This window comes from Culicoides brevitarsis, chromosome 2 (genome assembly GCF_036172545.1).
Source record: "Culicoides brevitarsis isolate CSIRO-B50_1 chromosome 2, AGI_CSIRO_Cbre_v1, whole genome shotgun sequence".
In the NCBI taxonomy this organism is placed as follows: domain Eukaryota; kingdom Metazoa; phylum Arthropoda; class Insecta; order Diptera; family Ceratopogonidae; genus Culicoides; species Culicoides brevitarsis.
The window spans coordinates 1,099,837-1,126,985 of NC_087086.1; the positions used below are offsets into that span (position 1 = coordinate 1,099,837).

At 28.9% G+C, this 27,149-nt stretch overlaps 2 protein-coding genes across 3 annotated transcripts; one reads left to right on the top strand and one right to left on the bottom strand.

Annotated features, from left to right (window-relative positions):
- Positions 1 to 2,118: 2,118 nt before the first annotated feature.
- Positions 2,119 to 3,333, top strand: LOC134831842 (sialate:O-sulfotransferase 1-like). Its single transcript, XM_063845665.1, has 3 exons — positions 2,119 to 2,522; positions 2,579 to 2,733; positions 2,799 to 3,333. Exons 1-3 carry the CDS (start codon positions 2,125 to 2,127, stop codon positions 2,909 to 2,911), a joined length of 666 nt encoding a protein of 221 aa, XP_063701735.1. The 5' UTR covers positions 2,119 to 2,124; the 3' UTR covers positions 2,912 to 3,333.
- Positions 3,334 to 9,341: 6,008 nt separating this feature from the next.
- Positions 9,342 to 26,013, bottom strand: LOC134831039 (zinc finger protein Elbow). Of its 2 annotated transcripts, none has more exons than XM_063844674.1 (2): positions 25,349 to 26,013; positions 9,342 to 10,917 (listed from the first exon to the last, which is right to left on the bottom strand). In XM_063844674.1, the coding sequence occupies exons 1-2, from the start codon at positions 25,406 to 25,408 to the stop codon at positions 9,562 to 9,564; spliced, it is 1,416 nt and encodes a 471-aa protein (XP_063700744.1). In that variant the 5' UTR covers positions 25,409 to 26,013; the 3' UTR covers positions 9,342 to 9,561. The 2 variants fall into 2 exon arrangements, with proteins under 2 accessions (XP_063700744.1, XP_063700745.1); XM_063844675.1 differs by lacking the exon at positions 25,349 to 26,013 and adding an exon at positions 22,265 to 22,396.
- Between the last annotated feature and the right edge of the window lie 1,136 nt (positions 26,014 to 27,149).

Below are 27,149 nucleotides of genomic sequence, written 5' to 3' on the forward strand. Positions count from 1 at the left end.
TTTTTTTTCTCGACGTATTGATTTTTTGAGAAAAACATCTAATTTTTCATAAAAATATAAAGTTTTTGATAAGAAAATTTTAAATTTTAAAAATAAAATAAAATTTTAAATTTCAAATTAAATAATTTTTTTAAATTTTAAACTTAATTTAAAAATTAAATTTTCAAAGTCTTACAAAAATTAAAAAAAAAAATTTAAAAAAGTTTAGAAAATTTTACAAATAATTTTAAAAAGTTAAAAAATTTTAAAAACAGAATTCAAAAAATTTTTGAAAAATTAAAAAAAAAATTTTTTAGTAAATTTTATAAAAATATATTTTTCTTTCTCAAAGAGATTTTGTGTACTTTGTCAAATTTTTATAATTTTTTTTTTTAAATTTATTTTTTTTTTTCAGAAAGACATCTAACTCTTTTTGAAATCACTCAAATTCGTAAACAAAAACGCACTTTAAACTAATTTCCCTATCGCTCGTTCACTGTCTTGCTCTAAAACGACTCAAAACTCATAAAAAATGTTCTTTTAATGACAATAATAAATAAATTCTCAAAAAAAAAAAAAATGTTCAAAAAAACCGAGGAAAAAACAAACAAAACACTTTTTAATTTATGTAATCGTTCGCCACTCTATTTTATATTTTGTTTTTACATGATGTTGTCGTCAACACTCAGTAGTCCGACAACTACTATACGGGCATTTGACAAGAAAATAAAATTAACTGACGACATGTGCATAATAAATTAGAGACGCTATATTTTTTTCATGCTCTATGATGCATTCATTTTTTGATATTTTTTAAATTACTCCGTTGAGTTGCTGTCGTGCCTTCGTATTAATAGTTAAAAATAAATTAACTGCCATCGAGAAATTAACAGAGAAAGAGAAATAGGAAGCAATTACGATTTTTTATTTTATTTTATTATTTTATTGAAACAAAGTTGTTAATGACTGAACTTTTTGAACTTTTTTTCAGTAGACGGGCTGTGTTGGGAATTTAATGAAAACCATTCATTACCGAACGTTGATAATAATCAAGTAAAAATATTTTGATGGCAGGCACAACAACACACATAAATAATTTATAATACATATTTTGGATGTTTTTGTGTCACTCCTCGTCGTAACTTTAATAATTGATGCTCATTAATCGTCGTCGTAGCAATAATCACAACGAATATCGACGTCAAAGTAGATATTTGGGCTTGCGGATGGAAGTTCGAGGGAAAATTCCTTCCCATTACTGTCAAAGGCGTATTCTAAAAATAATTTAAAATTAAATTTGTTAAAATTGTCTTTAAAAATTTAGTTTACGTTCGATTCCCGTCTCATAAACCGACTTCAAAGGCCATTCTCCTCCGCAAATTTGTGTTGAATTTCCATCGCAAGGATGTTTGCATCTCGAATCTATCAATTTTTCGAACATATTTGGTTTTGTATTGGGAAATGCATTTCCACAGGAACAATATTCGCGATAAGTAGCTGCAAAAACGAACAAATTTTCACGACAAATATTCACACAATTATCCACGGAGTTGTTTTTCAGCATGTTGATGAGTCCTCGAAACATTGGATTATTTTGTCGTCCTTTGAAGCATCCAACAAATTTGCCCGGCACTCGTCTTTTCCGTTTTATGAGCTGAGTTGTGTTATGATTGTCATTGTAAGTAAAAGAAGTCTTTTCAAGCCTTTGCAGCAACGTGATCTCAAGTTCATTTAATTTTTGTGTCAAATTTTGAAGATTTTGCCCGACATTCGTCTCTAATTGGGCAACTTTCCATTGAAGCGAGGCAATTGCATTATTACAACTGGATTTCACGGGATTTTGCTTGATCAGGAGAACAAAAATGAAGAAAATAATACTTCGCGACATTTTCGATGCGAATTTCATGAAGTTTCGGTTCAAACTGCGTGCGATTCAAACTAGAATGAAGCCGAATCTTATCTCAATTAAATTGTTTTTGTTTGTTATTTTGACGTTGCGGGATCTCCATTGATGAGAAGAGCATCAAAGACACAAAAATGATGTGAGAGAGGTCAAGGACGTTGGCGTCATCTGTTTAATTCGCCGTTTTGATAATCAAAACTGACCGAAACTCATTTTAGTTATTCGCTGAACGTCTCTTAACGATGTCTCTCTTGTTAATTTTTAGTATTTTAATTTTAAACGTCTCTTTAGTCATCAGTAATCATTGCTACTATGCAATTACTGACATCGAAAACAAAGTTGTGAAAGCAGATTCGACTCTCGAGACTCGAGCAGCACGTTTGGGCGAACGAATAAGCCATATTGAAGAAGTTTTGGAGAAACTTGAGCTTCATTCGCCATCTGGAAAGCAAATTACGACGGGAAATCTCTTTGTGATCGAAAGAATGCAAACTATCAAAGGGCGTTACAAAGGATGTTTCAAAGATTTGGAAGAAAATCGCATGTTTAGAGGCTTTGTGAAGAAATATCGTTACAATTCCGTCGATAAATGTGTTGATACGTGTCTTGACAGCGGATTCATGTACGCGGGAATGTCATTGTAAGAGCTTTATCTTCTTTGAAAGCTGAAAATTCAAGTGAAAAATGTATTTTTAGACATTATTGCTATTGCGGGAATGCATTTCCCCATCCAGATCTCTTTCCCAAATCCGATGAGAAGTATTGCGATGCCAATTGTTTCGGTAATTCGACCCAATTTTGCGGAGATTGGAACAATATTTTCAATTCCGTGTACGAAACGGGCGTTGAATGTAAGTCATCATGTTCAAAAAGTGACATAAAAAGCCCTTTTTCATGCGAATTTCTCCTTTTTCAGTGTACACTTTCGACACATCTGGCAACGAAGTGACATTTCGTCTCCCGGCGTCGAGTCCAAAGATACAATTCAAAGTGCGCGACGAGTGTAGTCACTGCTACGACGACGATTGAGCTCACAAATAAATTCAATTTTTCATGTCACTCAAATGTAGAACACAAAATGTAACTAAATACCTTTACAAATGTAACAAATCCCCCCTTGGAGAGCAATTTTTAATGCTATCTCAAGTAACGTTCTTCGTTTGTTTGTTTGTGTTTGCTTTCTCATATCACATGTAACAAGAGAGCATTCCATGTCGTAAAAAAAATAGCAAAACGTAATAAAATGCTCCGTCTTCGTCGTCGTTGACGTTCTTCCATATTTGATGCGCTTTCACATTACATCGGTATCGCATGACATTTTCAGAGCACAGCCGAATGACAAACACCAAAACCAATTTGCGCTTCCTTTTATCACTCACTCAAGTCATACGGGCGGTTATCGTGACATTTTTTCATGTAACGTAATTGAAATTTATGTTAAAAATAAAAATTTTTTTATTCGACAGCAAAAAAAAAAGGAAATACGGAAAAAACCTGATGCGTGCACTCACTTATTTACACTTTTGATATGCAATTCATCGAGTCTCATGGGGACAACTTGAATTTCAATTTCCTATCTCACTCTCCTGTGTGTGTGTGTTTGATATGCGAGCGAGTGTGGTTTTAACATGTCACAGCGCAGAGTGCTTGACAGTGTTACAGCAAAAAATTTGTTGACAATTATAGTGATTTTGACAGGTAAAATAAAGAACGAAAAAAGTTAATGTACAAAGTTTAATGGAAAAATTGACTGAATGACACAAAATGACGTTTTACAGGAGAATTTTTGCAGGATTTTTCATTAAAATGAGATTTTTAGAAAGGTATGGGTATTTTGTTTTTAAACATTTTCATCAAAGAACAAAATTTTGTATAAAAAGTTGAAATATCGTGTTGCATAAATATTTTTAACGAACATTTTTTGCTTTGTTTTTAAAAACTTTAAATGAAGAAAAACTAAAAAAGCTTAAATTTTATCAAAAATTCATTTTTTTTTTCTTTAAACGTCTATTCGATGGTTCTTAATTTTGAAAAATTAAAAAATAAAAAAACGTAAAAAATACGTAATTTTCATTTTAAATGCATATTTGTTAGTTCTGAAGCTTGAAATTGAACAAAAGTTAAAGAAAATGTCTTTGGAAGTCTTTTGGATGGTTCTCAAGCTTGAAAATGGAAAAATATGAAAATACGGTTGAAAGAGCAAAATCTTTTTTGAGACTTGCTCCTTTTTTTGCAATGCTTCATATTTCCCCTGAAGCAACATTGTAGATCAAAGCGATCAATAACGATCATTGCCGCATTCCGAAAAGTAAATGGCCTTCTCGTTCACATTAAAAATTCTCATTATCTTAACATCTTCATCGTTTCGTTCGCAAATGCACTTGCAATCTTATTTTTTTTAATTTCCTGATGAAATATTCAATAAACGATCACAAATTACAGCTGAAAATTTTCAATCGACTTCTTCTTCTTCTTTAACTCTCTTTTAATCACATAATTTAATCCAATCAAATCGCCGATATAATGATCCAAACAACGATATTATACATAATTTAGTACAAAATCTGTTGACAAGATCATTATTTGCATATTAAAGTGTCTCGTTTATAATTAGTTACATTACACGCTTACAGCAAAAAGTAATTCCAAGTCTCTCTTACTCGGTAAATTCTCAATTTATTTGTATGAATTTGTATAATGGTTGGTGTGACTGCGTTGTAGTAAAGTTGTAAGCATGCAATTATATTAATGGCTAGTCATACAAATAAATTACAGTGAGTTCGACGTGTATCTAAACATATGACGGTTACGGTTATTACGGGTCTTAGACACATATTTGCTCGCAGTGCAACTGCGAACGACACTCTGCTGTTGGAAATGGAGACACAGAACTATTATTATTAATATTATTATGCAAATATTAATAATGTTATTTATGTCATTAAAAATTAATCATGGGCTGTGTATGTCGACGACGGCGAAGGCAATGAATGCGCATAAATATAAATAATTTTTTTAACGTTACTCAGTCTTGAAATTGAAATAGATTGATTTAACACTTCAGGTTTTTTTCTTTTCGCTGTTAGCTGTTCGAGTTGTGCACAGCTATTTACTTTGTTGTGAAAAGGTAGAGAGGAGATGTAAATTAGTTACTTGGCGGAATAATTATAACGTTAAGATAATGAAGTAGAAGGTAGTAATAATAATTTTTTATTATTCAAATGGTTGCGCGCTGTTGTTGTTTGGCCTCAATTGTGATCTGACATGCAAACCGAAGACAGATGGAAGTGCAAAAAGGAGTTTTCCGTAGATTTTTATCAGTTTTAACGATTGATTTGTTGTTTTTCTGACATAATTGAAATTTTTTATCTAAAATACCTTCAAGTCGAGTTTAAAGATCGTTACAAAAAATCTAAAATTATCTCAAGATCAAAACAAAAGATCTAAAATCATACTAAATTTTAGATCTTTAGTTTTCGATCTTACGATCATTTTAGATCTTTTGTTTTGATCATCAAAAAAGATCTAAAACAATCTCAATCCCAACAAAAATTATCTTAATGAATCAAAATTGATCAAATCAACTCAAAAATGAATGTTCAAAATTTGAAAATCGCTCTTTTGCTAATTCAATAATTTTTTTTAGGTTAAGTTTTAATAAACAAAATCTCTTTTAATCTACTTAACTCTTTCTTCAAAGCAAAAAGAAAATATTAAATTGAAATTAAAACCCCTCATCAGCACCCGTTTAATCTTCATTACGAACGACAGACTGTCATGCGATCGCTTTTAGCCTCCATTTCTGTATTTATTCACCGTTTTATTTGCAATTACTAATGCAATTAACATGCAAATGCAATCCCCCATAACTTGACACTTATCGCAAATAAACTTCATAATTGATAATTAATTGCTTGACAGTTATTGATAACTTTATCTCTTGACCTCATCCTCTTTTTCCCTCCGGTAATCTTTTCTGCGTGAGATTCTTGCTAATCCTTCCTCGTTACGCAGAGAAAAATAATCGGTTCTTTAATTATTACCTGTGTGTTTGCAACGAAAACGCATCAAAATTAATTTTCAATGAATAATGACAGATTATATCGACAAGCAGCACATAATAAACTCGTTGTCATTTCTCATTACTTTATTTTATATTTATTTTTTTATTTTATTTATGAATTTATTGCCCGTATACATGCTGGACTTAATTTGATTCGAACGAAGTCGAGTCATGATAATAAAGTCAAGTATTTAATATGCAAATTATACACATTGACTGCCATTTAATATTGCTAGTTATTGCTCAAAGGCATTTTTTTCGTTTCGTACGAGTTATATTCTGTGTTTAATTAATGGTCTCTTTATCACTACTTGTCGATCTTTTTATAAATTCATTTTTTTTTTAATTTTAATATTTACAATTTATTATTATTATTATTAACAACTCTTATTATAAACACAAAACTCCTTTTGACAGCTTATTTTAACAACAGCGTCATGATATGAAACAATTAAGATTGTAATTGCATGATAGTTGAAGGTTGTGAATGTTGAAATGAAAATAAATAATTTTATATATTTTTTTTCTTCTTGCTCATAAATTACTGTCATGAATCTGCGTATTGTGTATCAATTGACTTCTCGTGTGGACTCAATATATATTTATTTAAGTGTCATGCCAATTTGATAAGTAATAATTAATAAAGGCAGCTGTCACTCTTTTCAACTTGTAACATTTGTAATGTAATTGACATTTGTGTCATGTGTATACGAAGCTATGCGGAGTTGAAATGCCTGATTTCTAAACATGGCAATGTGTGATTGAGAGTTGAATTAAATTTTTCTCGATTTTTTTTTTGTCTTTGCTGCGTTTCAAATGTTTTGATTGATTTAAGTGACAATTTTATTGAGCAAGAGAGAGAGAGAAATTTTTGAATTAGCTTCGTTTTTGATATTTTTTAGGGTTCAAAATATTTTAATTTTTGAAAAAATATTTTTTTTTATAACAAATTTTTGAACTTGAAATCTATTTCAATTAATTCAAACCAAGCATTTTCAAAATTTAATTTTTTTTTTAATAAACTTTAACATTTCTGATATTTTTTTTAAAAAATTTCATTTTTGAATAAGAAACTCACCTCGTAAAATATTTTCTGAAAACCGTATTCAACGATATCCAATTAAAATCCTTGCATGTCACATGTCAAACTACTTATTCACGTGTTTCTCGCCAATATCAACCCAAAGTTCGCCTGATCTTTGCCACACAGTTGAGCAGGCCACACAAAATTACGCCTCTCTTTCAACAGCATTGTCGTTTTATTTGCTGTGGTCGACACTCGAGCATGTTGACACACTGAACTTTGTTACCTTTTAACCGAATGCGTTACTTGACCGTAAGTTTCGTGTTCTTGTTCGTTACAAAATTCACTCGAAAGGTTGCAAAGTTGTCACATGCACGCAAATTTACTGTGTGTTTTTCGAGGAACGAAACACAAACACGACTCTCGGATGGAAAATGCAGGTGCTTTGATTAATTAATTTGAACAAGTCAGGTGATGATTTAATATCGTGTCGGGTCATGCGAGTGTTGCGAATCGTTAATTTGCTGTTGATGCCATGACGTTGTGTGAGGTTGACGTAAAAGACGACGATTCTTCTCCATTTTCACTCACTTGCAATTTTTTCCTGCACATAATTATGTCAGACATCGCATGCATCGCACATAAAATATCATCATCCTACCTCTCTGATGATGCTAAATGTGCAAAAAATAAAAAAAAGAGAAAACGTCTCATAAAAACACTGTGTAAATTATTATAAAGTGCACGTTCAACAGCACTATAATTTACATTTTACTTCAAATAATTACCTGTTTACAGCGATAAATAACGCGCATTAGTGCTCTTCAACTTTGTAAAATATAATATTATTATTAATCTTTATTATTATCATCGTGCAACATCGCATCGTTTTACGAAATTTGCTTCTTAGGTTGAACTTTTTTTGTTTCGTGCAGACAAAGGAACAAAAGGGAGGAAGAACGAGACACCTTACCGTCGAAATTGGCTCATAACTTGATGCTAACGACGCCAAGAGCATAATCATCTTCCTTTTCGGCCTCAAATTATTTCACTGTTGAACAACAACAAAGTGAGGCAATTCATTTGAATGAAACGTTTCAACCCTTCTTCATCGTGTCGTCTTTTGCACGCACAAAAACATGAAAAAAAACATTTAAAAAATTAAAAAAGTTTACTTTTTTCAATTTACTTTTATGTCATTTGCAAGTTCTTTTGTAATGTTCATAGAATAAACTTAAAATATAAAATTTTATTAAAAATTTGAAGTACAAAAGCGCATTTCAAAACTTTATGAATTGCATTTTTTTTCTTGTTTAAATAAATTTTTTTCAACAAAGAATTTTTAAAAAAAAAATTAGTCAAAAAATAATATAAAAACTGAAATTTAATCTTTATTTAAATAAAAAAAAATAAATTTAATTAAAAAATTTAATCAAAAATTCATTTTAATTAAAATTGAAAATTAAAAATTTATTATACAATTTCAACAATAAAAAATATGAAAAGCATTCAGTTTTTGACGAAAAATATTTTTTTTTTAAATTTTACTTACGATTTTTTCTTTTTTCAAAATTGAAAAGTTAAAGTCGGAAGCCTTTAGAACTTATAAATTTATGAAAAAATTTTAAATTTGATTAAAACAATTTTTTTATTAATTTTTTAATTAAATTTTAACTAAAATTACTTCCTTAATTAATTTTTTTAAACATCAAAAAAATTAATTAATTTTAGTTTTTATATTTCTTTTTTAAAAAAATTTTTTATTTAATTTTTTTGTCGAAAAAAATCTTTAAATTCTTAATGAAAATTAAAATTTTAATTACGATTTTCTTACGATGATTAAAATTTAATATTTGAAGCATTTGAAATTAATTATTTTATAAAAATATTTATTTTATTAAACAGACTGACATTAAAAACCCTCAAAAACGAAAATCTTTCAAAAATTTAGTAAAAAATTTATTTAAAAAAATGGCAACAAGCTTTCTTCTTACTTAAAAATTTTTTGCATGAATCTGAAATATAATTTAAAATTATTTCATTTAGCGAACTTCTCGACGTTTCTTCCTCATCTCGCTCTTTGAAGTAAATACCTGAACAGAAAACTGCACGTCGAATGTCAGAAGCAGCTGCTCGTGTCACTTTTAGCAAATTGTTCTTACCTTTTTTAGTGGGAGGACTTTTCTTTGATTTGCATTTTGCGTTTGAGCGAAAAAAAGGTGTTAAATTTGAATTATTTTAATTTAATTTTATTTTTGAGTTTTCATAACCTACAATTACAATTTTATTTTTTTTTTATATCGCACATTCACAAAAAAATCGTTTAAAAATATTTTTTTTTTTCTATATTAAATTTTTACATTTTTGTTACCTCTTACCAATTATTTAATTTTAAACTAAATTTATTTATCGTTTTAAGTCTTATACGAGAAGAAAAAAGTTTCTTATTGGAGAAAGGAAAAGCGGAGTACATTTAAGATTTTTGACAGTCATTTCTATTCTTAATATTGCGTAACAAGGCAGAGAAACCACATTTTTCGGGTAAAAAGACGACGATTGATATGTATTTCGGGGGATTTCGCCAAAAGAGTTTTACAATGGAGGATGCGTCGATCCCAATCGAGGTCCATACAGCGAATAAGGGGAGAAGTATTGCGCTAATGACGGAGGATATCCGGGAGGAAGTCCCGCTAAACTCGAGGGTAATGACGATGGAAGTAAACTTGGTTTGCCATACGGATGATAACGCGCCGTCGACAAAGGACTCAATTGTTGCGACGGATATGCTCTTTGGAATAACGGATGTGTCGGAGGAATTCCCGAAGCAACTGCTGCAGCAATGGCGGGATTTATCATACTTTCACTCATACTGCCTGTCGTATGTTGCGTGCGCAAATGTTGAAAAAGCTCTTCTGACGTTGCGAAACGTTTTCCGCAATAATTTGAGTCGCCTGCTATCCAATTGCACACGTAGGGCATTTGAGAAGCTGCTGCGAGAGCCGCTAATTGAGCATGAGCATAAGCACTCGTTGGAAGGGAGGGATATGGATTTTTCGCACTTGGATGATCGCATTGTGTACATCCAGCGGGACATGTTCCATTTGCACTCGAAGCTCCTTTACTGCCCATCATGTGAGGACTCAATGCGCATCCCGTGCAATAAGGATCGCGACAAACGGGCATCATTGATTCCGCTCCGCCGGGCATCTTCATTCGAGCGTAATTCAAATATGGACTTAAAGCAGCTGCTTTTAACATGGATTGATGTTGTAACGCACTTGCCGTCATTAAATCCATGGGATATGGGAATCCGGGAGGCGTCGTAAAACTACTGAGATACGGATTTGCTGACATTGCAGAAGAAGAAGAAGATGAAGTCGTTGGCACAGAAACTTTACTACTACTACTACTATTGCTACTTTCTTTGGATAAATCGGTTGCCTTTTCGCTCGATGTTCGTTCCGATGGCGATTCTTTTCCTTTTGAGGCACGATTTGGACTCAAATTCAAACCCTTTTCTCCGCCATTCGGGGTCTTTCGACTCAAATTTGCCGGAGAATCACGCGAAACACTTGCGGCACTTTGGTTCGATTCGCATCTTCCGTTGCTGTTTTGCAAAATGTGAGGACCCGCCGGTTGGAGCGTTGCATTTTTCGCATTCGATGGCGAACGAGTTTTGTGTGTGCGATCTTCGGGCGAATTATTCTTTTCCCGAAAATTCGGTTCGTACGGTTTAAAACTAGATTTTGGTGTATCACTTGCCGATGAGCTGCTGTTTGAAAGTGTCGAATTACTTCCGGGCGAAAGTTTGTCGCGACTTTCTTTGCTGTTGCTCGACATTTTCTGACTTTTTTCGATGTTTGCGAGTAACTTGGGATTCGGTTGATCTGATCCAATTGCACTGCATGTCTGTGCTAACAACGCCAACGGACTGTTTTTCGAGTCAAACTGCAATGAAAAAAATGATTGGGCGTTAATAAAATCGGAAATAATTAATCAAGTGCAGAGTGTGAATTAATCCGAGATTAGAGTTAACGTGATCAGGAATGTTGCTAAATGTATCAAATAATGAATATGTTGGTAACAAGATAAATTGTCATCCTATTAGACGCTGTTATTTTGTGAGAAAATTGTACAAATTTATTTGTTCAGATTATATAAAATTTTATACCCAAAATGTGTTGTCAAATCAAAAAAAAAAAATTAAATTTCATTTTTTTGTAAAAAAATTCATTATTTTAATTTAATTAGGTATTTAATTTTAATTTAATTTTTTTTTAATAATTTAATATTTTTTTTGATTGACATCTGTCAGTTCAAAAAAATATTCGTTAAATTTCCTTTTACAAAAAAATATTTTTAAAAAATTAAATTTTAATTAAAAACAAAATTAAAAAAAAACAAACTATAAACAATTTTATTTTTTAAAAATTTTTTTAAATTAAAAAAACATATTTTTTTGAATCTGTCAGTTTAAAAATGTAACCGTTGATATTTATTTTGACAATTTTAATAAAGATATGATCGAAAAGTCGTATTTCATCAAAAATTTGGAGAATTTTCTCACAAAATAAGCATCGCCTGCCATTCCAACAACACTTAATACGATATTTTTCAAAACATTTTCATTCATACAATCAAAATACAATTCATATGCAATAAATAAAATGTAAAATAACACAATTGCCGACTGACTTGAGTTTTTTAATAATAAATATTCCTCTGCTCCGTTCCGTGTGTGTGTGCTACGACGTGTGTTTCTCTCGTTGTTTCGTGTTTCATATCGGTCAATTTATCATTTTGTTGCATATTTATAAAATGTACTAGCTGCTACTCGACTCTCTATTTCTTTTTCCAATGCACACACAGCACAAAATAATAAATTGAACGCTTGTTGGACATGAAACCATAAATTAACATTGCGATAGCAAAAAGGCGCACACACACACCGACGACTTCAGCTAATAAAAAAAAACTCTTTTTACGTGAATTTAAACGTGTCTCGTGAACGTACGGGCCCGTAAAATGCAATAATTAAACTATAAATCATTCATATTAAAGTAATAAATAAAATCAATTACAATTTATGTGTATTCAAAATATTAAAACGCTGCGTTGTGTCGGTCTGTTGGCGATTTTATAAGGCGAACGTATCGACCAACGCATGAAAATCTTGATTGAAATCGATACAAAATATTGTTTTAAAATATTTTAACATTAATTGAGTTGATGTTGAAACCTCGTTTATTATTGCCTTATACTACACGAGGGGCGTACATTGAAATTGAATTCGCCGTTGTTAAACGAGAATGCTGTGTCAGCCCCTGAAAAGAGGCATTTATAATTTTCTTTGACATGTTCATAACTTTGGTCATTAACACATCAGTAGACAGTCGTTCGGCGCAAAAAAAGAAGAAAAATAATAATAAATGACTTCTACGTTCTTCTTCCTCTTTTTTATGCGCTTTTTTCTCGCTGTACTGGAATTGAAATGAAGAAGAGACAGAAAAGAGCAGAAATTACATGCACGACATGCAATGCACGTTCATAAATTTAATTATAAATTTAGTGGAAATAATTAAATATTTTCCTCTCATTTTAGCGCGTCTCGTACTCTTTTTTTTAATCACTTTAAAATTGTCTTCTGAATTTTGATTTTTTTTTTCGAGTTTTTAAATATTTTTCTTTCCCACGAAAAATCGCGCCGCGATAAAAATTACATTTTAATCACACAAGTCTGTCACATGAATTATTCAATGAATGTCAGGTAATAATCGGATTTTTTTTCATCGCGTCTAAATTCATAAAATTAAATGTTTATTCACAATTAAAATAATTACTTTTTCATGCATTTCTGAGCGGAGTTGATCAATTCACTTGTCTAAACATTCATGCGTCGTGTAGTTGTCGACAGTAGTATTGCTTGCTTACAAGACAGCAAATGCGATAAAAATCTATTTTAGTTTTTTTTTTCGTGAACACACAAAACAAACACGTTAAACAGCAATGGAATGTAATTTATTATGCTTTTGAATATGATTAACGGAGTTTTAACGAGTGTTTTGTAATGGGAAGTTGATAAAATTTGTATTTTTAGATGTTTAATGAATGAAACTTGTTTAAATTAGGCGTCAAAAAGCTGTTTCTAATTAATTTTTAAAGAAAAAAAAAAAGATTTTTACTTTAAATTATATAATTTTTTACATTTAAAATAAAAAAAAATTATAAAAAATAATTTTTGAGCTTCTTGATGAGGTAAAATTCTTAAAAATTAATTTATTTTTATTAAAAATTTTTTTTTGTATTTTAACAATTTATTTTAATTTATTAATTTTAACAAAAAACCTTTAGAAATTTTTATTTTTACTCCTTTTACATTTAGAATTATAAAAATTAATTTTTAAGCTTTTTTTAAATTTCTTAAAAATTTTTTCAAAATTAAAATTTTTTTTATTTATTAAAATTTAAAAATTTTCATTATAAAAATTTTTTATTAAAAAAATATTTTTTGAGTCTCAAAATACTTTTAAACATATTAAAATTTTATTTTATTGTGAAATTTATTTTTTTTTGGGTAATTTTTTTTTTAACATCAAAATTAAAATCTATGAAAAATTGAACAAAAATGCGCTTTTGTAACATTTTGTTGATGAACTTTTGTTTGTAAAAACTGCCCGTGCATCAAAATAAAATACATAATAACAAAAATTACTTGACGTTGCCTGTCCATAACCGAAGTGCATGTCAATTTATCACTTTTCATTCGAACAACAACATGTTACATTTCGAAGGGGAGCCTAGAGGGCTTTTGCACGACATCGCATTTGATTTACATTTGAATTGTTTTTAATTTCCTTTCGTTCCTCAATCATTCCATGGCACGGCGACGTCGACGACGAGGGGCAAATAGCCCAAGGGTGACGAATGTTTTAATTGACAGCCATTTTTGTGTGTGTTGAACGATGATGAAATATTTTTCAGGTTGAAAGGTTGTTTGTTGTCCGAAAAACACATCAACATCATTAATATTAATTAACCCGCAACACACATCATCATCATTTCTTTTTTTTTTTTTTGTTTTTTTGACAAATGCGGAGCAATTTTTGGTCACTTCGTTCATTAATCATTTGCACCAACGCAGACAATGAACGATAAGAGTAATAATTCACGGTTTATGACTCCATTCTTTTCAGATGCCTTGTTTGTTAAATGCGGAGCATAATTACACGTGAAAGGTGCAAAAGGTGTGCAAATAATATTATCAATGTCAGTCATCGTACAGCGAGTAACCAACGAACCGCAACATTGTTCATCATCATCATCATCATCTTCGTCGCTGTCGTGTAATTAAAAAATATGTGAAAAAGGAGAATGTTGTTAAGAAAGTGACATTTGATCGTTGATGCTGATAAGACGACATGTTATAAAAGAGAAAAGACGTTAATTAGTCGCAAGAAAGGTGTGTGTATCGCAAGGGAAACGATCAAAAAGCAAAACAAACAAAGGCATGTCTGAAGGTTTTTAACTTGTTTAATTGAATCAGTTCAATTATTATGTTTCCTTCGCGTAATTAAGTTGTTAGAAGTACGTTATGTAGACATAGTAATCAACTCGTCATAAAAAAATCATTCAAACAACAAAGTTAACTTGACACAATGAGTCGAAAATTGTCTAAAATTTCAATTTTTATTGAAAATTTGTTGAAACAATAATTTTTTTATAAAAATTTAAAGAAAATTTATTTAAACTTTATTTCAAAAAGTCATAAAAATTTATTTTTTGACCAAATTTTTTATAAATTTATTAATTTTTCTCATAAAATAAAATTTAAAAATCAAATAAATTTCAATAAAAATTTATAAAAAAATTATAAAAATAATGTTAATAATAAAAATTAAAATATAAATAAAAAAAATAAATAATTATTATTTTATAAAATAATTTTTGAATAATATTAATATTAAATAATTAATTAATTAATTTTTTTTTATTTTTTTAAAATTTTTATTTATTTTTTTTAATTTAATAAATTTTATTTTAATGCTTTTTTGAGTAAAATTTTAAAAAATATTTAATAAATTTTAATCAAAAGTGACAATTATTATATAATTTCAATAAAAATATAGAAATTTTTATCCAACGAGAACTCAAAAAAAATTCTTCTCGTTGTAAAAGCCCTTGACCATTCATTTAAAAGTAGATCAAGACGTTCATTTCCTCAAGTTTGACAAGATAATTAACCAACATCGTTCACATACTGCTGATCGAACGCAATTTTGTTGCATTTTTTGCGTGTCTCACACATAAAAAAACATTTATTATTTTTTTTTTCATAAAAAAATAATCGGTGAAAGGAAAATTACAGTCGATAATTGAGATATTTATCAGCAAGCAGACAGGAGGAACGTCAAAAACAAATTCAAGTTTAAATAAAAAGGATCGTTGTGTTATCATCATCGCGTTCATATGAAAATTATTATTATTATTAACAAAGTATCATAAATTATATTGCCAACAAACACACAAATAACTGCCAATAAATCATCGATAATATTATTATTATTACAACAACGCAGTGCTTGTTGTCTGTACCCGTACACACATTTTAATAATAAATAATAATAATAATTCAACGAACAAAAAAAAAACACAGAGAATAAAATAGGCAACACATTAATTTGCATTATTGTTTCCCAATGTTAGTTTTGTTTATTTATGTTCGGGTTATGTTAAATTTATTACATTAATTTAAGCTTTTTTATTTTTCGTTGCAGCACACCGCGTGGCGAGACTACCTAAAAAATTGTACGATAAAATAATTTATAATGCAAAAATATTTAATTTAGCGAACGAACATCGCCCACAATCTGCGCTGGATATGGACATGCCAAGCAAGCTGAGTGTTTGTGGAACTAATTACTGTAAAATTTTGTAGCTCATTAGGTGATTAATTAAGTGAGGTGACGGAATATGTAGGTTTATAATAATATTAACATTAACATCGAAAGGAGCTTTAAAATGCTAATTAATGGTCAACGGCGCAGCGACATGACGTGTTTTTATGTGCATGCAAAGGAAGGAATGCAATTAGAAAATTAATGAGAAGTTGTTTTAAAGAAATCGTGCGATCTGAGAAAAGTTTTTATGTTACTTTTGAATAAAAAAAATATTAAAAATTTTTTTTTTAATTTAAAAAAAAAGTAAATTTTTTATCAAAAAATATGAACTCTTAAAAAAAAGTTTTCTATTTCAAAAAAAATTTTAAAAAATCGTTTAAAAAAAATAAACGAAAAATTTAAATTTTTGACAAAAACTAAAATTTTTGTGTCTTGAAATTTTTTGAAGTTGATTTTTTGTCAAAATTTTTATTTTTTTTTTTTAACAAATAAAATTTATTAAAATTTTAAATAATTTTTTTTATTAAAAATCAAAAATTTAATAAAATTTAAAAATTTCGCCAAAGCATAATAAAAAAAATATGATGAATAAAATAACAAAAAGTCTTAAATTAAAATGTTTTGAAAAAAAAATTACCTTAAATTTATCAAAAATTGAAAAATTTAAGCATGAAATTTCTTCTCACGTATCAAAAACGCTTCCGAAGATGTAAATGTCGATACAAAAATGTTCAATTACTGCTTCAAACAATCACTTCCATATCAAATCGAGTACAAAAACGCCGATTGTTACTTTTTTTGTTGTTACTTCATTTCATTATCCATCCATTTAACACACTTAAAGAGCCAAGTACAAGTAACTGAACCAACAAACAGATGAATGAACCATTCATTAACCATCACAGCACAAGTTAAGATGAAAAAAACACATTAAAGTGATCTTAAGTTTCATTGAACATTTTTTTTTTCTCATATTATTTCAATTATCAGGTCGGATGCCTTTAACAAGATCGTCGGTTTTTTCATCTCATCCGTTTTGATTCAAGTAAACACATGTCAAGTCTAATTTTTTCTCTTTTATATTTTGCTTGTCTGCTCTTCAGCTATGCGCAGCATTCGTGAAGTAATTTATTATCTCTCTGCGTTAATTTTGTACAATTTTTGCTTAGAAGAAGAAAACAAGTTGCGAAGAAAAAGTAGCTTCGGGTGTCTCTGCTCGGTTGGCACGACATGCGAGTGAAGTGACAAGAAGATGATATATTAAGCTGCACGGTTTCTTTGTATTTTATTTATTGTTGTCACAGCGCATTGTTCTTGTGGCAAGACAAAAAATCGTTAGAAATGACGCGAAAGAGCGTTAAATTAGACAGACATCTCCGACAGGTGAATTCTTGTTGTTGTCTGTTTAATGTTTCAAGCAGATCGATAAAACAATGAAGTTCATTCATTCATAAAAATAATTTTTTTTTCAAGTTCAAGTGCGCTGTTTGTCTGTCGGCTTATTCATCATCATCTCGCTTAATGATTATCTTTAAAGACCAACAAAAAAAACTTAAATGATAAAGTGTGTAAAATTTATGCTTTTAACATGTCCATCAAAAGTTTTTTTTTGTTTGTTTGTTCCTTCTACACTTTAATTTTTTTTTAGCTCGAGATAAAAGTTCAAAGCAGCTACCGACGACACTCGAGAAAAATAATCACGAGGATTAACAATGTTTCATCTCCGCAGCGTCATCATCAAAAAACAAGCGCCAAGTGCGGATTAATATTCAAAAAATAAAAACTTTTTTGATATATTCCAGTGCCATAAGTCAATAACGACGGAATGTTGAATCAGCTAGTCCATTAATCTGCCAATGCCGATAAAATATTGATGTGTTTATTACATCATTAATGTTCATTCTATTGATATTCTATTGCTGCCAATTTATCTGAAAAATTTATTTTTATTGACTGACTCAATAATAATAATAAATGAGATCTAATTTGTACCATCGTGCTCCAAACACTCGCGCAGCTCGACTCTCGGCTCGATTCGACTATAAAAGAGTGATTTATGTGATCCTGTTTAATGTTCACATTTATTTATTTTATTCCGACTACTCTATGCTCTCGATTAAACTCGCTCCGTGTACGCCTTATCGACGTATGGATGTAGGTTAAAATTGGTCATAATTTTCTTTCATATTTATTTTTTTTTTCGTGAATAATTAATGGATTTTTTATTAACTGCCGTTCCAAAAAAGATTTCATATTATTATTATAATTTTTTTCTGCTAAATAAAATTTATTTACGAGTCGGAGCGCTGTATGATGGTGAAAAATGATTTATTTAAATTCTACGGCAATAAATTTATGAATATTAAATGAGATTCACGCAATAACCTAGTTCATAAATCAACATGATGTATCATTTTTTTTTTTTGGTAAATGTCGTCGTAATGTTTTTTGTGTGTTTCTGATTTCATGTTCCAGAAGGCAATTAAATTGGAAAAATGAATTTGTTTCACGGTAAAGGAGCATTGACCTTGATAATTGATTGTTAAGTGCGCAATGGAATGAGAGTTCAATGTCAAGGAAAATTCCTTTAGAAGAAGTTTTGTGAGAAATTTGAAGCTTTTTATTACAATTGGTTGCTTTAAAGTTTGAGAAAAAATACTCAAAAACATTAAAATTGTTAAAAAATATATTTTTAAAAGATTCTAAAATGACATTATTTAAGTAATTTTTTCAAAGAGATTAAAAATGCTTCAAAGAAAAAATTTAAAAAATTATTCTGTATCATTATGAAAATTTATTCAGTTCAGAAAAAAACTATAGTTATGACATAATTCTAAATTTTCATTGAACGTTAAATTTATAATTAAAAATATTCTGAAAAGCGCCCTCTGGATAATGAAAATAAAATAAAAACTTCAAATTTTTATGTATGTGTCTTAAAAATTATGAAATTGTTGAAAACTTTCTTAATTTCTCGAAAAAATGAAATAAAAAAAATCTAAAACAGATTTTGAAAAATATTCCGATAAAATTTAAAAAAAACGAAAAAGTGTCAGAAAATTTTTCAAAAACTTCAAATATTGATTTAAAAATCTTAAAATTATTGAAATATTCAAAAATTTTCTTAAATTCTCAAAAAACATTTTTTTTAAATCAATTTTTAGAAAAATTTTTAAATCATTTTTATTTTATCTGAAATTTTAAAGCGCCCTCTATTGTATATTTTATTTCAAACATGAAAAATGTTAAAATTATGCAAATTTTTGAAAAATGGGCACCCTTTTATTCTTATTGATGCAAAGAAAAAAATGTTGATAGAAACATTAGACACGAACGACGACAGCAAGAAAAAAAATTTCCTTGAAGGGGTCTCATTTCACATCAATTTTGATAGACAGCTACAATCATTTACCATCAATTTATATTTATACACAAGAGCTTTTGTTTATAGCTGTCATCCATTCTTTTTTTCTTTTTATTTTTTCAATATATTTATTATTATTACTCAACATTAAATCATCGTGCCCCTCTGCCATACACACACATTAGCATTCATTATTATTATAATTTTTGCCTTGTACAGACAACAAGACAACAGTTTCGAGCCAAATAACAAACACGACACACAAATAGACAGACATCAACATGATTTATTTCAATCAATAAGTGTTACAAACTTATTTCATTTGTTTTTTTTTTTCGTTCGTTCGTCTACTATTTTGTTGTTGTTGCTGCCGATTTGATGTCATATTTAATTGAAATTGATGTACATTTTAACTGTTCAGCACGATATTTTATTAATAATATCCATCACAAACACGAATTTTTTCCTACTGCTTGAGTGAATTTCTGTGATAAAACTGTCATTTATATTAATTTATGTTCGAGTCGTATTTTTTTTACGACGATGACGACTAAAATTATCATCAAGATTGAGAGATTGACTCGAAAAAAATCATCATCATGAATAAAAATATGACTCGAAATATTTTGAATTGTCCCAATTTGAGTAAATCTCGAAAGAAATAATAAAACTGTGGGAAGCGCAAAACAAATTTGAAATTAGTCTGGGTGGCAAATCATCAGCACGCAAGTTAATAAACTTGACAACAATGCTAAAAATTCCCGCATCGAGTAAATAAACGAGCAAGCGGCAATTTTCAAGTGTCATAAATAATCTTTAAAGCGACAGACGAATAAGAATATCAAAAACATTAAAATGACCTTAAGTAGATTAAAGTAATTTTCAGTAATTTAAAGTCGGTGACAACAATTTTTTTTCGTTCGATGCGACAAAATTTTATGATTTTTAATCGGAACGTCAGATTAAATTGATTTAGGTGACCATTAATTACGGTTGAGCCGAATTTATGACAGGAATATGGCAAAACTTGCGCTACTGTACTTCCAACTTTGTTGCTGTAATCTAAATGAAGCGATGTGAGATTATAGATTTTATTGAGGACATAATTTGGGTAGCTATTAACTGTCGAAAGGTCACAAAATCTCTTTTATTGTCGCTGATGTCACTCATTTTGTCGTATAATAATTTATGATTGTGTGTCGATCAAAAGTTTTATTGCCTGTCACGTTTGCCCATGACTAATTTTTCCCTCGGCAATGCGAATAAATGCGATATAATTTATGATATGCTATGGAAAAATGTCACGGCACTGAATTTTGATGGCATGGCAGTACAAAAGGCTCATTAATATCAAATAATTTATAATAATAATTTTGTATTTTATATTCTCTTTGTTCCGTTCATTCATCGCTTGTTCGCGATTGTGTAGTACGACATGTCACTCGGATAGATAAATAATTTTAAGCTCGTACTTGTGCTTTATTTTATATTTTATGACAATAGAATGGAGCACATTACACATTTTATTATGATTAAAAACAATAAATTATTGCTAAAATTTATTATTTTTTGTTGTTGTTGGTGTGAAGCACAGTAGCTGTGTACTTTGTAAGTGAGTGCTGTTGGTAATAATAAATTAAATGTTAATTTTAATGCTGGAGTACTTAAGTTTTTGTCTGTCACACAGGTTTATTGTGTGTTGTTTTATGGGCTGGAGCGGAATATTAATGAATAATCATAAAAAATTACGTGTCACGAATCGCATTAACAAAAAATTTTCACCTTCAGACACATTTTTTGTACACTGATTTGCATTGTTTGGATCATTGACAAAAAGAAATTTGGAGAAAAGCTTTTTAAATGGCTTAAAATTGTTCTTAAACGATCATTTTGAGAAAAAAAATTTAAAATTTTACAATTTTTTTACAAATACTTTTTCAAAATCAATTTTCGTTTTTTATCATATTAAAAAAATCAAAAATCTAAAAATTATTTTATAAAATATTTCTTTTAAGAAAATTTTTCAAAAAATAAAAAATTAAATTTAAAAAAATTAAATTTTTTTAATATTTAAATTTAATATAAAAAATTTAAAATTTTTTAATTAAATAAATTTTAAAAAAATAATTTATACATATACCTAATTTTAAAAAAAATTATTAAATAATTTAATTAAAAATTTAATTTAATACATAGTTAAAAAATAATTTAAAAATATTTTTGATACTTTAAAAAAAAAGTGTTTTTTAAAGAGCCCAAAAAAACTTAAGAATTGAAATTTTAAATGTTTTTGAAACAAAAAATCTTTTCAAAAAGTCTTTGTAACTCAAATTTTTGAAAAATTTTATCATTTTACAAATCTTTTAGTTACAAAAATAATTAAAAATCATATTTTCGAAAATTTTGAAAAAAAATAATTCTCAGAAATTATCTAAAAATTCATGAAAAATCTTTAAAAAATCAATTTCAGATCATTTTCTCACAAAATCTTCTCTCTAATGATCAGTTTCTCATGAAAACGATTGAAAAACAACTTTCACACCTCCAACTTTTCATCTCCCTTGTACTGTCGCTTGTTAATTTTCGCGTCATTTATCATGCAGGCAATTACTAACAAGGAGAGAGAAAAAGAGAAATATTACTGAATCAATTAATAACATAAATCAAGCCACTTAATTACCTATTTGACTATCTAAGGAAACAATTTATTATAACACAACTTTGATTTATTACCGCATTAAGTCTCCGTTAGTTTGTCTCGTACCTACACAACGTCGTCTGCTGGTTTTGTTTTGTGGCAAAATGCAGATTTATTAATCATAACTTCTACTATTAAAATGCCTAACCCACTTTTCTGAACAACTTTATTCTGAATGAAAAAATTTTTTGAGGCTCGTGAGACAAAAAGCACTTTTGACGAGAGGCAACTCTCTCGAAATTCAAGTTTCGAGTGTCAATTCAATAAAATAATAATAATAAAGTAATATAAAATAAACAATTATAATGACAGGCACTTCATTTGAATTATATTTACGTGAGTTGTGTGCTTTGTTGCGGGGACACACACGTTTTTCGTCGCTCTATGCTACTTTTCGATGCGGTATTGTTCAAACAAATGAATATAATTACTATTTTATTTTATATTTCAGCCACAAAAACAACAACAGCAGCGTAAAATATGAAAAAGAGCACGACACGAGAGAGAGAAAGAGACACAACCGAGTGACATGACATAAATATCTAATTAGTTGACAACGTGTCTGTTTTGTTGTGCATTTAAAATGTCTGTCTGCGCGCTACTGTTTAATTTTTTGTCGTCGTCGTCGTTTACTTGACATGATGAAAAAAATTAAAAACCAAAGGGTTGAGTAATAACGAAACTGAAACTCGCAAAAATCGAGCGGAAAATCAGTCGAGAGTGCAGTCCTTCATTCATTCATTCATGTCATCTGAATGCTTTTGCATTTAAATGAATGTACGCCGCGAGAGTGAAGTGATATTATTATAAAATAATTGAATTGGCAATAAAATGAGAATTAAATTTAAAACAAAACAATTTTTAAAGGTCAATAAAAATATTCATGATTTAATTGTTATTGCTTTTTTTATTGTAGCAATTCAATAGGTCGCTTCTATATGGGTGAAAATGATCAAAAATGATTTTTTTGAATGAGATATTGTGAATAAATTTTACAACTTTTTGATATTTTTCGATTTTAAGTTGAAAATTTTTAATGTAAATTTTTTTACGATATTTTTTAATTTTTTTTTATAAAATTTAAAACAAAAAATTGAGAAAAATTTAAAAAATAATTGTTAGAAAAAATATTTTTGAAATTAAATTTTTAATTTCTTTGAAAAAATATTTTCAAAATTTTTTTTTATTTTTTTTTAAATTTTTTTTATGATTTTTCATAAAAATTTCAAATTCCGTTAAGAAAATTTTTAAAAAATTAATCGATTTTATATTGTTAAAAAATTTTTTTCAGAACTAAATTCTTAATTTTTTGGAAAAAACATGTTCAAATTTTTTTTTTTAGAAATTTAAAACTTTTTTTTTAAATTTTCGTGTGAAAAATTTTAATAAAAATTTGAATGCAGCATTAATTTTTTGAAAAAAAAAAAAATTTTTTTGAAGTAATTTTTTTTTTAAATATTCTAACGTTTCAAAAAATGACACATAATTGGCATGACAAAAGTTCCCTGCCTATCAAAAAAGTACGAAACATGAAAAACACACGCCAAGCCGCACACATTCATTGTCACTTCAGAACTCGAATTAAAACATTAATAAACCACAATTGCGACCATGAATTGTGGCCAATCAATTAAGTATATTAAATAATTAATGAATACACAACACTTTAAAGCCAATGTAGCGCGCTTGTTTGTCTCCGTGACGCCTCTGTGTGACATGATGCCTCTTAATTGTCTTCATTAAAATTTATTTTATTTTGATAGATTGGCGTCGAAATGTGATTTTATTTCATTTTAAACTTTGATCTCGCGTTCTCTTTGTTCTTTTCGAGAAGCGAGAACCGAGACGAGGAATTTTCCTACAAATATCTTGTCAACGTTCGACATGTGCGCTAATATTTGTCATTCATTCGTCGAATTGAAAACTTGATCAAACAATAAAAAAAAGTGTTAATTGAATTTCATTCTGAAAAAAAAAATATACGACTTGAGGGAACAACGGAATCAAATTTAAATGTTGCCAATTTAATATTCAAAGTGCATTTTTGAAGCAATAAATTTTTATGTTTATTTGTTTGCATGGAAATTTGCGTTTGTACAGGAAGGTAGCAAGGCGTTAATTCAATCAAACAATATTTATTTATTTATTTGATTGGCAAGGGTGTGATAACACGCTAATAATTCCCGGAGCTCATATACTCACACATACGAGCGAAATCGAATCGAGGGGGTCTCTTCTAAAAAAAAAATTGTTACATAAATTTTTTGTGTTAAATTTCTCTTATAGTCGCATGCATAGTCTCATAAAATTTTATGACTCCATTTATCATGAAAAAATTGCAAATATAATAACAGTAAATCTTTTTTTTTTATTTAAAATAAAAATGTAAGAAAAACGAGAACAGAGACCCTCTAATGCATTGCGGTGTATCTTTTGCTTATGATGGCTCGTTTATGCCATTTGTTACTTCGTTGCTTTTTTTTACGATTATTATTTATGGATGTTACTCTCTACTTCGTTCATGCAGCGAATTCATTGGGGAGTCAAGTTATGATTTCAATAAAAATTTAATAATCCAAACAAATAAACATAAAAATTCGCTCGTTTTTATGGTTTAATCAATACACACAAATTTTCTCCCTTTTTTTTCGGAAACCTTCAACTAAAGAGTTTCCTCACGAAGGAAAATTTATGTCGCGTCAAAAAAAAACAGCAACAACAACGAAAAGTAAAAACAAAACAGTAGACAGGTAATTTATAATGATGGTAATAAATTATCATCACAAAAGTTGTGTGTGCCAAATATGGTTGACGACGTGCTGCTTTGCTTGCTTAATGCACGACACACAAACAAAAAACACCGATTGAAGTTTATTTATTATTTACAAGTATTTTGTGTTTAATTTTTTATTTGTCTTTTAATCGCTTAATAAGATATAAAATATAAATGTCTGCACGATTGTGACATATTTGAAAGTCTTAATCCGAGTGATGGATTACCGTTGCTTGTTTAGGGGAATGACAAAACGGAATTGCGTCAACAGGTTAATTCTGACATGTGACAGATAGGCTCGTGAAATAGTTCAGAAAAGATTTTGAAACTCAAAAAATGCATTTTTGATCATTTTTTGACTTTAACAAAATAAAAAAAAATAATAAAAATAAAAAATAAATAAAATAATAAAAATAAATGTTAAAAAAATAATTTAAAAAATTAAGAAATTTTAAAATATATTTTTTTAATCGAAAAATTAACAATTATTGACTCAATAATCATATTGAGTCAAAAAACTTAAAAAAAAATATTTGAAAAATATTTTTAAGTTATTAAAATGAAAATTTTTTAAAAAATTCCTGATGTCACGAACTCTTATGAAAATTAATTATTAAAAAAATGTTAAAATTCGGGGAAAAACTTACCGTATTGGGCAACGGGGATAAATATTCCGGTCTGATGTACTGATTGCTTGACGTTAACATGTTTCCAACATTGATTTCAATCGCCCGACACCACTTTTTAATTACAATTTTTTATAATTGAACAATTAATTTTATACTTTTTTCGCTTTGATCACTCGAGGGGCAATTATTGTCGTGACGGGTAATTATTGCTTCCAATTTCAATCCAATTATTAATTAATATTTAACACCTTTCTTTCTCTCTTTCTTTTTTTTTTTGTATTTAATATTTTTGCACTCGTGTGTTAATTTTTTTTTTTAATTTTTCAATTTATTTTGTGAGAGAAAATTTTCTTTTTTCACATGTACTCGATTTTTACTTTAATTTATTATTTAATGAAAATTTATTCATTTTAATCCCATTATTTTTTATGTGCTTATTAAATTTTAATCCTCGTGCTGTTGGTTTCTACGGATGTCATAACCAATTTGTAATCCAGACATTCGCCTTTGATCTCGTTTTCGAAGCGAGCGATGTAATCCAATGAACGTGAGTGTATGGAGATGGCTAATCGTAGCAATTAACAAACACTTAATAGTTGTTGTCAATACGTGTCTGTACGAAGGAAGATTTTTCGTGAAAACTTCGATAGTGTTTTCCTGTCAAAAAACTATGAGAAGCGACGTTACCGCACACTATGAATGTCTATAATCAACTGAGCCGCAAACATTTTCGTATCCATCGTGTATCCATCGGCGTTTGTTTGTGTTCCGTATACGCGTTTCATGTGCATGCGCCAAGTCTCAGCTGATTTTTCTTTTTCTCTCGCCAAGTTCGCTCTCCGCGTCGTATACCGTACACCGATTGTTGTCTGCCATTCTTAATTTCTTGTCGTCTTTCGCGCGCGTAGTTCAGTAGCAGCGACAGCGAGTGCGAAAGAGTCAACTGATGTTTGTGCGTTGGCTATAGTTGTCGCTCGTACCATTTATCCATTTTCCCAACCACAAACAAAATTAATGTTTTGTGTAATCTGATACAGAGAACATGAAAGCGCACACACAAACTCACTCACTCACTTACCAAGTAGGTAATAATAACATAACACAACAATAATAATAATAAGGCGCAAACATCACTTAATATTTGACACTGTTGGCCTTTTGTTCGTTGATATTTCTCTTGAAGTTACTTGACGACACGTAAGATGATGTCGAAGAAATTTTTTGTCTTGAACGTTCAGTGACAAATTTTCATTTTTTGACTTTTGGGTTTTTTTGCTTGGTTTGAATTAATTGAAAAAATTCTTGAAACTTGAAAATTTCCTTTTTTTGATGAATTTTGTTCCAAATTATTTATTTTTTTAATGCTTGGTTTGAATTAATTGAAAAAATTCTTGAAACTTGAAAACTTTTTTTTTTGAATATTTTTCCATGCTCGGGACCTGAAAATGAGATAATAATTAAGAAATATCTTGAAATAATAATTAAAAAATTTTAAGACAAAAAAACAGACCAAAACATGAATATTTTACACATTAAAACAATCTCCTGTGGTTTTCTTGTTATTTCCTTTCCTTCGTCTTCTTCCTTCGACTCGCCCATACCCAACATAGAGAAATAAATAAATCAATGTTAATGAATTGTATTTTGCAATAAAAAATGATAAATGTGAACTTAAGTAGGCAATATCTTAACTAAATACTCATTTCATGTACATTTGGTCTGTCGTTAAAGAGACAGAGGGACCATAAACTTCTGTTTTATGGATCTTAAGACAGATATTTTTACTTCCTGCGGGTGCGATGGGAATTGTCTCCCAACA